The following is a 13,135-nucleotide window of genomic DNA, read 5'->3' on the forward strand; positions in this document are numbered from 1 at the left end:
AACAAAAAAACAAAAAAAACAGGATGTTTTGCAAAACTGCATCAAAATGCTGTTTCACGTAAAAATAAATAACAAAAAATGTTGTAAGCTTACAGCTCTGACTGGAGGGTTTTCAGTGACTGGCGTGGAGCTTCGCTGTGGTGACTGTAAGGGTTGAGGGCTAGTGGGAACATGGTTAGTTATCTTCTTTCCTGCTGGCTCTTCAGTGGTTTCTGGTGGAGGACGTTTCACAGCCCCCATGCCTCCAACTGGAAGAGAAGATCATGTTAGTAAAAACACTGGAAAGCAAAAAAAAAAATAAAGAACTGAAAAAAGATCTTGTAACCAACAAAAAATGCAGAGAAAAGAGCAGAATTTTTTTTTCCTTTCCATAAAGTATTTTTTATTCACCTTAAACTTGTTAGAAAAATCGTACTACTTCATAAGAGTCGATTCCCTAGCATAGACTCCCTTCTTCTTTTAAACTTTAAGGTTAAAAAAGGTACAGACTTCAATTTAGTTGGAATTTAAAGTCCTGTTAAAGTCACAGAAATAAATATTCCATCAGGATTACCTTCATTTTCACCTCTTCACCTGTCCTGTTGTAGTAGTTGTGCAGTAGGCCTAAATATGACTGAGCTGTACAACAGGAAACCCAGTTTGACCGCTCTGTCCAATGCACCATAATAGACCTGCTCAGGCCCACCACTCTCCTTCTACACTGTGCATGAGGACATTTGCGATGAAGGATATGGCCGATTCTTATGTATGCTAGCAGAGAGCACTTTATTATGTATGACATTATAAATCACTGGAATGGCTTGTGTACACCAGCATGCAGCACTGGAACTGGAGGGTATCAAGCAGCATTTGTACTGAAAGAAATATGAATTTAAAAATTCTAGAACGATAGAACATTCAGTACATCTCTGCAATAGATATCCCCAAATATTTTCTGTAAAAACACTACAAGTACAAAAAAATACCTGTTGAAGCTGCAAGAAACCCAGTGTGCTCCTAACTTCCTTTACTTAGCGGACTACACTGAAATCCCAACCGGTGTGGTCAGCCCTCCCTAAATTTTCCTCTGTTGGACTACAGAACAACTCCCCCTACTTCTGGAGATAACAAGTGTTTCTACACTGATGTTTGTGGTCTTGTAGGGGAGATTTCTTTTAATTTCTCCTCAGTGATTGGTGCTATCCAAGACAGAAACTGAGGGGAAAAAAAACTGCCCAAGGGGGAAACAGACAACAATAACAGCCTGACAAAGATTGAAATCCATCTCTACGCTATCCAAGATAATACACATTTGGTCAGACTTTTGCGTTAACAATTCACTGCTATTGATTGCATCACACTTATGCTTTGTTAAAGTGATATTAAAGACAGATTTTTCTTTTTTTAAGTAACAAACATGCCATAATCCTCCTGGCTACTCTCCCCTTCCGAGTGCCCCTACAGCAAGCCGCTTGCTACAAGGGCACCCGAACAGGCTCACTCCAGAGCTGCCGTAGTGTGTGTCCATTCACACACAGAGTGAGGCTTGGCTCTGCCCCGCTCTCTCCTCATTGGCTGACTGGCTGTCGAACCAATAGCTCCCACTGCAGTGTGAGACAATGAGGAGGAAGAGACCCCAGGAGAGCCCCTGCTCTTGTGCAGATCACAGGATCGAGATGGGGCTCAGGTAAGAATTGGAGGGGCTGCTGCACACAGAATATAACACATGAAGGTAAAAAGGCTTGAGCTTTTACTTCAATATGCAGAATTGTTTGACTACTCACAGGGCCGCACTGCAAAACTTTCATAGGGGGAAACAAACTTTCTCTGCTGTTCCTCGCACTTACACTTATTATTCTGGCCACATGCACACGGGACGTTTTGCCAACTCATGTACAATCCTTTTCTCTTGGCTCCAGCGTTTTGGCAGAAAAAAAAACGTGTGTAACTTGTTTAGGCACGTTTACAGGCATCAAGTGCTTGGACGTTAATTAATTTCATTGGCCAGAATAATAATTTAGAAGCGCTGAGCATTTTTTCTGCCAAAAGTCTGCTGCTCCTGGAGGCACTGACAGATGCCATTAGGAGCAGCTGAGAAAATGCCCAGTGTACAAGGGGCCTAATAAGTGATCAGTGGTGGCCATTATGCACCCCCTTCCTTCCAAATAAAAGCCCCCTTTATACTGGTGTTCAAGAATAAAAACCTTTATACATTAATGGTAAGATCTGAAAAAATCTCCCCCCTAACTAAAATCAGCTTTACATTGTATAAGGACTATGTAGTCCCTTGTAAAGAGGGTGCTCTTACTCCAAGGGTGATGCAGAGCAGGTAGAGAACCGATTTAGCTTTGAAATCCACGATTGTCGACGTCAATTAGAAAGTGGTTCCTGCCTTATGTCATCTGAAGCTCTGCTGCCCTGGATTCTGAAGACCAATGCAATGAAAAGTACTGTGCCCCTAGGATGCCCCTAGGATGCCCAAGCCAACCTCAGTCTGCATTCTAACCATAGGTAGGGAGGATGAACATGCGTAGGAGCCATATCTATACATTTTGGGGAAATTCTTACTGGGCCTCTCCTTCCCCCATGGCCTAGTCTACTATGGTAGTCGTTTAGCCCTTGAGTGTCTTTGGTAGTAGTTTAGCCCTTGTCAATATCTTCATTTGATCTCTGGTGGATATTGTAGCTTAAAATAAAAATTACCCATAGTACTCATTGTGAAAGCAATGTATTCTTCTTTCCTCTAGCGGAATGTAAGTCACATATTTGTCATGCTAACCAGTGATCCATTAACTAAAGATAATTAAATCACACCACTAAGGTGTGTATTCTACAGTCTTATTAGAACAGACTGTTTTTACAACTAAGCGATATAAATGTTGTTTTATTACCCAATGGATAATTGCACAAAAAGGAGCAAACTAGAAACCAAAGAATTTTCAGACTTATTCCATCAGACATCCGTCCTAACAAGACTATGTTCATACTTCTCCTGTAGCACGTTTAAGTCCGAAATCCAGCCAAGTTCTGTTTAAATAGTGCTTGTATTTATTGAGGAAATATTTGACTTCCGAGAAACACACACACACCTTAATCCAGGGCACAAATTAGTCAGAAATCACAAGCAAACAAATAAAAAGCCTGCAGGAAAAAAAAAAAAGGTGGAGGGAGAGTGGTGGAAGAGCGAAAGCAGAATTTCAGTGTAAAACTGGAATACTTTTTGGAGGGGCGGAAAGAGGATTAATGAGCCAACGCTTCCTGGACCACTATTGTCAATTTAATCCTGGAAAAAGCCAGGGCCATCTTAACCTAAATCTGTCCAGAAGATAAACTATATAAGCTGATACACTCAAGGAACTGCAGCCGCCCATAGGTACCTTCTGTGATCCACCTGTGTTCTAGATGCCCATAGAACCTAGGTACCTTCTGTGATCCACCCGCTCATTGGTACCTTCTGTGATCCACCTGTGTTCTAGATGCCCCTAGAACCTAGGTACCTTCTGTGATCCACCCGCTCATTGGTACCTTCTGTGATCCACCTGTGTTCTAGATGCCCCTAGAACCTAGGTACCTTCTGTGATCCACCCGCTCATAGGTACCTTCTGTGATCCACCAGCCCATAGGTACCGTCTGTGATCCACCTGTGTTCTAGATGCCCCTAGAACCTAGGTACCTTCTGTGATCCACCCGCTCATAGGTACCTTCTGTGATCCACCCGCCCATAGGTACCTTCTGTGATCCACCTGTGTTCTAGATGGCAGCTTCGTAAAGTCCATTGCTCTGCCATGCCTTGCCACAACCTGCATCCCCCAATGATCACATTGGCCAGAGGGGTAGGGGCGTGCTAGAACCCCCGACGTACTATCTGGAAGTCATAAGCTGCCATTTGAAAAAGAAAAAAACCCTAAAGAAGGGGTATCCATCCCGTAGCCTGTGGGCCACAGGCCGCATGTGGCCCAAGAGAGTTTGGCATGCAGCCCAGGAATGTTAGGAGAGGCGCCATGCAAGCCTAGAAGCTATGGCAGCCAGCAGGGATAAGCTATGCACAGTCACGTATGGAGGTCCCCCTCAGTGTCCCATGTCCACAACCTTCCCTCTCTACCTCCTCACACAGCACATAGTGTTGTATGGAGAGGAGCAACTGCAATCTGGGGGGGCACAGCCCGTCCCAGCACCCCCTACATAAAGCCCTGCAGCATGTTGCCCTCTTTTACTTTTATAATAAAAAAGTATTACAATATAAATTAAGTTTTATTGCTCAGATAGATACATTATCTATATCAGTGATCATTGTGATCTGCCCTAATTTTTTTCTGCTCATCAGTGATCCTCATTACTAACCCATATGGTCCTTGGACTCTTAATATTTTAATATATTGCAAGACTATTGACATTTCATCATTATTATTATTATTTTTTTTTTGTATTAATTAATATGCTTTTAACGGATATCATCTAACACTGTGGGATATCCACTGCTCTGGCCCAAGACAATTCCTCTTGAATTGAAATAGAGGTTTTTGTTGCAAACATATGTAAAGTAACACTATCACATCAAGGCACCTCTAAAAAGTGTGGTCCCCAACTGAAAACGATCTTTTCCCAACTATGGAACATATACAGCTGTACATGCAGATACCATTCACAACTGGCTTTGCTGCGATTGCCATTCCCATCCATCTGACTTACCTTCAGCCCATATTAGTTCTTGTTTCTGGCAAAAGGCCCAGAAATACAGGAAGGCCTAAAGTGCCAATCAACACAGTACTGCATAATGACTTGCAACAATCATGTTGATTTTCACAGGAGGTCACTGACAGTAAAAGTTATTAGTTGAACATTTTCAAAATAGTTTGCAAGCGTGGGAGCAATCATTGGACAATCCCGAAGCCTCCTTCACATAGCAGTTTAATCATCATGGTTGCTACCACTCTTTGCTCTACCCAATCTTCTGTAACTGTAAAAGGTGAACTGGCTCTATGGGATTATGGCCTACACAAGTATGCTACCCAAGTCACAAAAAAACAACCTTCTGAGGAGTCCCTACTATGGCATTGTTAGCCCTTGTACACACGATCGGAGATTCCGACAACCAAATCCGTCGGATTTTGTCCGTCGGATTTCGTCCGACGGATTTTGTCCGAAACTGTTGTATACACACGGTCGTTCGAAGTTGTCGGAAAATCCGACCGTTCAGAACGTGATGGCGTTATTTCGTTACGACGGGACTATGTTCAGGCTAGTAGCCAATAGCTTTGATGTAGGAATTTGATCGGAGCATGAGTGGCACTTTGTCCGATCGGAATTCTCTACACATGATCGGAGTATGTCCGATCAGAGCATTTTGTCGGAAAATATTTCCGGCAACTTGGAAAATTTGGTCCGACGGAAACAGTACGATGCAGACCACACACAGTCGGAATATCCGACAAAACGCTCTGATCGGACACATTCCGTCGGAATCTCCGATCGTGTGTACAAGGGCTTAGACTTTTGGACTTAATACCAACATTCAACAAAACTGTATAGAGACTACTGGAAGCTCCAACTGTCCAATATTTTCAGTAAAACCATGTTCCTCAACCTGAAATCTCCAAACACTGGAAACCTTCCATAATGTCTAGGTACAAATCCTACACAGATTTTATGGAACTGAGCAGCTGCTGACCCAATAAAGCCGCCCCTTATTTCTAAAGTGTATATAAATCCAAGAACAAAAAATGTAATATATGGACATAAACGTTACAAAGCCTAGTGAGTACAAAGAGCCATTCACACCAATCCCTGTGCCATTGAAGATTACGATCGAATGTCTCGCCCAGTCATACAAATACACACCTAGTCTACATGGCAGCAGTCAATTAAACCTTAAAGTGGTATTAAACTCAAAAGTAAACATTTATTGTTTTGCAGCTTATCGATACTTTGATATGATGGCGGCACTGATTTACCTTTTTAGGCTTTCTTCCTTCTATTTTCATCTGGTGATCTGGTTAGTAAGTCTGTTCTTTTTTTTAAAAGAACAAGCTCTCTTGCAGTTACAGGGATGAGACAAACCATTCAACGCTGACAGGGGTGCTCACAACAATCAACATTTATTTATTTATTAGAAAACCATCTCAAAAAGAAAAAAAAAACAGTTTGCCGTCACTGCTTATAAAGTGTTAGCTGGAGTTTGGCTTCAATTTGTTAGTGTATTTAAAGTGGATGTAAACCTGAAAAAATAAAAAAATATTTGTCTGGCACAATATGTATGGGATTTTAGATCAGCTGTGCCCAGTCCTGCCACAAAGAGTTAATCCAGCTCTGAGCAATCCTCATATCTTTTTTCAGTGAAATAAAATGGACAAACTGTGAAATCTTTGTCCGTTCTTCCCCCTTGCTGTGATTGACAGGTGATTTACATATCTCGTGCAGTAACCTAAGACATGCATTATTTTTTAATTCACACCCCCACTTCTTTCTTCAGCAGCTCTGCAAGGATTGGCTGTTCCACACCTCAACATGATTTGGCATGCTGAAGTCATGTGGGGACTTTTCTGGGTTTTGACTGGATGTCAGTGATCATAGCAGAAGTTCAGTGTAAGAAATACACAGGAGAAAATGCATGTTGATAAGGGGAGTGTAGAGGTGGGCGGGGAGTCTACTGACATCACGACTCCACCCACTGAGCCCTGGAAAACAGACCCACCCACAAAATCTGCAGTTTTTCTGGTCTCATAGCAGACAGAAGAGAGACATTTGACAGATAAGTATACATGCAGGAGGCATGTATATCCTTCTAGATAACCAATATTGCTGTAGTTTAGAAAGGATGAGAGTGGGTTTACATCCACTTTAAATATGCTAGTACATCCAACACTCCCCTCCTCTCAGACTGACAATGATGCTGTCCATATCTGCCCCTTGTGCTCCTTCATACAGAGTGTAGGCATTCTAATACAGAGGGTGTGTTATTGGCCAGAGAGGGTTTGTAGAAGCACAAGAGTAAGCACAGACATTCAACTATAATATACCAAGGGGCTCTATAGCTAAGGGCTTGTTCACACTTGCTCAAAATACTGAGGCGCATCAAATGCGCTCATAGCATTAATGCGCATTAGTAGGTGCGTTTGATAAGCACTTAATGAGCGTAAAAAACGCTTACCCAAATTCCCTATGCGTGTTTGCCATGCTTTTTTAGCAAGGTAAAACCACAAACGCCTACTATTAATTGAAATGTACTACGGCACCGCAACCGCATGCCGGTATGGCTGTGGCACGCTACCATAAACTTGAATGGAAGAAGTTAAAGTGCTTCTACTCCTTTCAAACTCGACATGAGGCTTCAATTTTAAAGCGAAGTGACGCAACACTAACACTTCATATTTTGATAATGCGGACAGCACTGTGTGTTGTCTATAGTATCATTTGCATAGGCATTTGAGGGGCATTAAAAACACCTGCTTTTAATGCCAGTGTGAACTAGGTCTTAGTTATGTTAAAGAAAATTATAAAATGTGTTTAATAGATTAACACTGTCTATCGTCATGGTCATTCAAGAACAAGTCCAAGCAATACCAATATATGGCTAATTCTATCAAGCAAACACCAAAACTATGTTAAAGTGAATCCAAGTAAAGTTTAATTTATTTATCCTAACCCAGGTTTTATGTAATCCCCAGGTCCAGAAGACTTTTCACTATACTCAACGATGGCCCTGAAGCCTTTGTTCAGACAACTCGTGGTTGTGCAACAAATCTCTCTTTTTGAACGACAAAGCTAAGACCCCGAGAAAACCCTAGTTTGCATTTTTACAAACGGTTTTAAAGTGGTTCTAAACCTCAGACATGAAATATGGGCAAAGCATATCCCTCTATAGTGTGTAGTTGTCTTAATCCAGAGCACTAAGTGTCATTTCAGTCTGCTGCCTTTTTTCTCTGCATAGATTCTGGCCTTTGGCTTTAGAGGAGAGAGGGCTGTGGATAAGCAGGTACAACATATGTAGGAAGCTTTGTTTCATCTCTGTGTATCGCCTGAAGCCAGCCACTGGGTATATGGAAGGGTTTACAACCACTTTAACCACTTCGCATCCAGGCCAATTCTGACATTTCTCTCTTACATGTAAAATTCATAATTTTTTTGCTAGAAAATTACATAGAACCCCCAAACATTATATAGGTTTTTTTTTTTTGCAAAGACCCTACAGAATACAATGGCGGTTGTTGCAACTTTTTATCTTGCACAGTATTTGCGCAGCAATTTTTTCGAACACGTTTTTTCAGAAAAAAAAAACAGTTTCATGCTTTAAAAAAAAAAACTGTAAAATTTGCCCAATTTTTTTGCATAATGTGAAAGATGAAGATACGCCGAGTAAATAGATACCCAACATGTCACGCTTCAAAATTGCACACGCTCGCGGAATGGTGCCAGACTTTGGTATTTAAAAATCCCCATAGGCGACGCTTCACATTTTTTTTACTGGTTACATCTTTTGAGTTACAGAGGAGGTCTAGGGCTAGAATTATTGCTCTCGCTCTAACGTTTGCAGCGATACCTCACATGTGTAGTTTGAACACCGTTTTCATATGTGGGCGGGACTTACGTATGCGTTCGCTTCTGCGTACGAGCTCACGGGGACAGGGGCGCTTTAAATTTATTTTATTTATTTTTTATTGTTAATTTTACTTTTATTTTTTAGTTTGACACTTTAAAAAAAACTAATAAAAAATGTGATTACTTTTATTCCTATTACAAGGAATGTAAACATCCCTTGTAATAGGAATAAGTCATGATCGGACCCCATATCTCACCTCTAGGCTGGGAAGCCTAAAATAAAAAAAAACAAAAACGATCACGGCTTCCCAGCCAAGGCGGCGCCGTTATTTGAATGCAGAGGCCGGGCGTGATGTCATACCATTGCGCCTGGCCTCCGAATGATCATAGAGACTCCGGCGACCATCTGGTCTGCCGGAAATCTCTATGATCACCATCCGGGGTCGGCGGATCCTGTGTCCGACTCACCGATGGAAGCGGTGAGTTGGGAGAAGCACCGGAGGGCAGGGGGAGGAAGGGACATCCCCTCCCGCCACCTGTAAGAATGATCAAGTGGCAGAACAGCTGCTATGATCATTCTTATGGTGTAGGGAATTGCCGGCTGAAAATGCAGATATCTTAATGATGTCTGTAGCCTCAGGCATCATTCAGATATAACCCCGGAAAGTCAAGGCCGTCATATGACGTACCTTGGGCGCCAAGTGGTTAAGGAATAACCTGCCAGGAAACGTCTGGCCCCATTTCTCAGGTCTTTTCCACCACTGGTATAGCTAGACTTCAAGAAAAAACAAAAGCCAACTTTGTGGCCTGGTAAGCAGGACCACAACTACAGGGTAGTGAGATGTCTGCATGTTGGTGGTAAAAGATGTCGCAGTTACCCCCTGAGTAAAATATCACAGTAAATACTGTGAGGTTGGTATGCTGGCATAGGACATCCTTCCCAAAACGCCAACTAGAATTCTACCCAAGAACTTCTAAATTCAGGAACGTGATCAAGTCCATGGAGAGGGTCTCCAAGAATGGTTAGCTGACCAACTCAAATGGAGCCGTTCAGCTGAGGGCTGTAGGAAAAGATCCTTTACAGATTAAGCTTCCCATTGTGTCTTGTTATATATTTTTTTAAGCTGGAAACGATTAAGTCTTGTGCAATGTTTTTCCAGTGAAGGACTATTAAGTAAAAGTGAAAGTATCAAGCAAGCTCTTGTTTGAGTCAATTTGTCTTTCTATTACCTTCAGGGCCTTTAATAAAAGAAACAAGCTGCTATTTGGAAGGGCATGCATGGATGAGGACACCATCCTGTAGGTAGGCTGTGTTTGTAAAGTTACTTTAAAATGACAAACATTCATACTTGCCTACAGTTAGTCTACTGCTACATTTTGTATTTAGAGCCACACCAACTCTATGGAAATATTGCACTGCCTTGGAGGGAATTTAGGATCCTGGGGCTGTAAGGCAGCAATGTTAAGCACGGTTTCACCAAGAATTATTTACACGGCAACAAAAAGGGACAACTGAACCTGTAAAGTTAGAAGAACCATAACAGCTCAGTCCGACACACCTTCCTTGCCCGATTACGGCATGCGTCAATAAGGGCAAATTCCTTTGATAATTTATGAATGCACCTGTCAAAGCCGCTGTAACTGCAGTGACATTGAATCTATTATCAGTCTAGTAAGATAGGAATGCCTTTTTAACATGCAGGTTATATAGATTATTATATTATAGTTATTATACATGCTTCAATACATGTCTTAAAATACTAGTGTAGGATCAATAGCCTTTTCAGCAGGAGAGGGCAACCATCACACTCACCATATTTTCTCTGTACAGGCTATAATTATAAAAGGGGACTAACACAAGCCTTGAAGAATTTATACAATATTTACCATTGTGGCAACTGTTTGCTACTGCAGAACGAGGGTGTGTTTCCCTGTGCACCAAAAGTCGCTTGTATAAAACGTAACCTATATTAAAGTGGTTGTTAACCCACAGAGTTAAATTTACATTATCCTCTTGGTTGATTCATGTAATTTCCCCCTGTGACTGTTCTTTATAAAAAAAGATGCAGCTATATACCTGTGTACAGCGTGCAGATCAGCGTTCACGTGACCCGCTGACTCTCTCCTCTCTCGGCCTGATAGCTGCAGCGGGATCCCCCATTGATGTCAGTGGGGAGGAGGAGGAGGAGAGAGGCAGCGGGTCACGTGAGCACCAATCTGCACTCTGTAAACAGGTATATAGCTGCATTTTTTTTATATAAAGCACAGTGACAGGGGGACATTACATGAATCAACCGAGAGGATAATGTAAATGTACCCCTAATTTGAGCACCAGAAGCGGGTGCGGAGCTGCCAAGCAGGGAAGGGGGGGGGAGGACGGAGGAGAGCACAGAGCAGAGACAGGAGACACGGTGGATGGAGGAGGCATGTTAACTGACCACGGGGTCAGGGATCAGCAGCCATGATATACCGTGGTCAGTTTACAAAGGGGAGGGCAGAAACTGGCAGGATCAGCCAGGTATTTCAGGTGTTATAGGGGGCCAAATTACACAGCACAAGCACTGTGCTGTATAACATGCTTTAATGGAACAGGATTGTTTTTTTTTTTTTTTTTTAGGTTAAAGTGGATGTAAACCCACTCTCATCCTTTCTAAACTACTGCAATATTGGTTATCTAGAAGGGTACACATACCTCCTGCATGTATACTTATCTGTCAAATGTCTCCCCTCTGTCTACTATGAGACCGGAAAAACTGCAGATTTTCTGGGTGGGTCTGTTTTCCAGGGCTCAGTGGGTGGAGTCGTGATGTCAGACTCCCCGCCCACCTCTACACTCACCTTATCAACATGCATTTTCTCCTGTGTATTTCTTACACTGAACTGCTATGATCACTAACATCTAGTCAAAACCCAAAAAAGTCCCCACATGACTTCAGCATGCCAAATCATGCTGAGGTGGGGAACATCCAATTCTGGCAGAGCAGCAGAAGAAAGGAGTGGGGGAGGGAATTCAAAAATAATGCATGTCTTAGGCTAGTGCACGATATATGTAAATCACCTATCAATCACAGCAAGGGGGAGGATCTGACAAAGTTTTTCTCTGTTTGTCAAGATTTATCTCACTGAACAATAAAGAGGATTGCTCAGAGCTGGATTAACTGTTTGTGGCAAGACTGGGCTCAGATGATAGGAAATCTTATACGCTACATTATGACATCAATTTTTTATTTTATTTTTTCGGGTTTACATCCACTTTAACAAACACTTTAAGGACTTTTTTTTAATAAAATGTATATTGGTAATGGTGTATGCTTTTTCACTTTAAAGGGGGGGGGGGGGGTCCCAGACTTCAAATGTAATATACAATATAAATGTGATGGTCAGTAACTGTCCGAAAGAAAAATAGAAGAAGAAAAAAAAAAAAAAAAAGATATTCATGCAGCTGATTTAATATGGGGACAAATCTTCATTTGCCCTGATATACTGTATATGTGGCATTGTGTTACTGCAGTGGGGAGTCTTTTCTTCTGTTTTTTTATTTTTTGGCCAATTACTAACCACCAATTTTACATTGTATATTATGTTTGGAACCTGGGGAACCCTCCCCCTTAAAGTGAAAAACCTGCACACTGTTACCAATATACATTTTATAAAAAAAAAGGCTTTAATAAAAGGTTACTTTTTATACCAGTGGTTTTTGGTGCGTAGGGAAATAGCCAAGATGAAGTTGGGAAAAAAACAAAAGCAGCGTTTGCTTCAACCTGCAGTACGCTTTTCTGCCACTAGATGCCCTCTGTCTGATGGCTAGCATTATTCAATCCACTTCCCCTAAACCCTGATCTTCCTGGACCCACTCCAGCCCATGAATGGACAGTGGGGGGGGGGGGGGGGAAAGCAGCACAGCGATGAGTAAATTTTTCTGTCATTCTGCTTTCCTCTGCTTTTTGTAACCACATGTTGACAAATTACTTGCACTAGCTGTGCTGTATATGGACTACAAGAGGCTAAAAACAGGTCATATTCAAGTACTTACAAAGATTGCATTAAAAAAAAAAAAAACACATTTAATGGCTACAGTTGCCTTTATTTGTGTCTTATGTCAGTTTTAAGGCAGTGGATCAGCATGATAACCAGTCTCAGGACAAAGTCTGTAATGTCAGCCCCCATTTTTTAGATCTCCAAACATGTCTGAGAGTAGGCATTGATGTCGTGTTTTTTCCTTTCTACTAGTGAGAACATGCATGCCCGCCTTTTTGTTTCCTATGCTGTAAAGAAACTTTGAATTAGTTAAACATTCCTTGAACTAGGGGATTCCCGTCATTGGGAGTGTTCCTACCCGCTCTGGGGGACTTCTCCAAGAATAATTGAATCAGAGACACTGAACTGTAGCTGGAGTTTACTGCCAGCATGGCTGCTGTATTCTTGTGCTAACTGTTTTGGATGACAAGACCCTTGTAACAAGATTTTCTACATATGCCTTCTCTGTATCAGAGAAAAAAAAATAAAAAGTCCCGTCTCATGAAGCAACACAAGCTTCTTTTATTTATTTATCTAGGTAAGAGCCATGTCACACTAGAAATCCTGTCATTGGAAAAAAAATTGCCAGCAATAGGGTTGCCAA

At 41.7% G+C, this 13,135-nt stretch overlaps 1 protein-coding gene across 1 annotated transcript in view; it reads right to left on the reverse strand.

Moving 5' to 3' along the window:
- The window catches only part of MICALL2 (MICAL like 2), a 142,723-nt gene that overhangs the window by 72,885 nt on the left and 56,703 nt on the right, over window positions 1-13,135 (reverse strand). The window contains exon 5 of the mRNA XM_077449119.1: window positions 94-248. Coding sequence (XP_077305245.1) covers window positions 94-248 — 155 coding nt within the window. The remainder of the gene's footprint in view (window positions 1-93; window positions 249-13,135) is intronic.

The sequence above is a fragment of the Lithobates pipiens genome, unplaced genomic scaffold (genome assembly GCF_037356315.1).
Source record: "Lithobates pipiens isolate NorthernLeopardFrog02 unplaced genomic scaffold, aLitPip1_a1.2 Scaffold_22, whole genome shotgun sequence".
In the NCBI taxonomy this organism is placed as follows: Eukaryota; Metazoa; Chordata; class Amphibia; order Anura; family Ranidae; genus Lithobates; species Lithobates pipiens.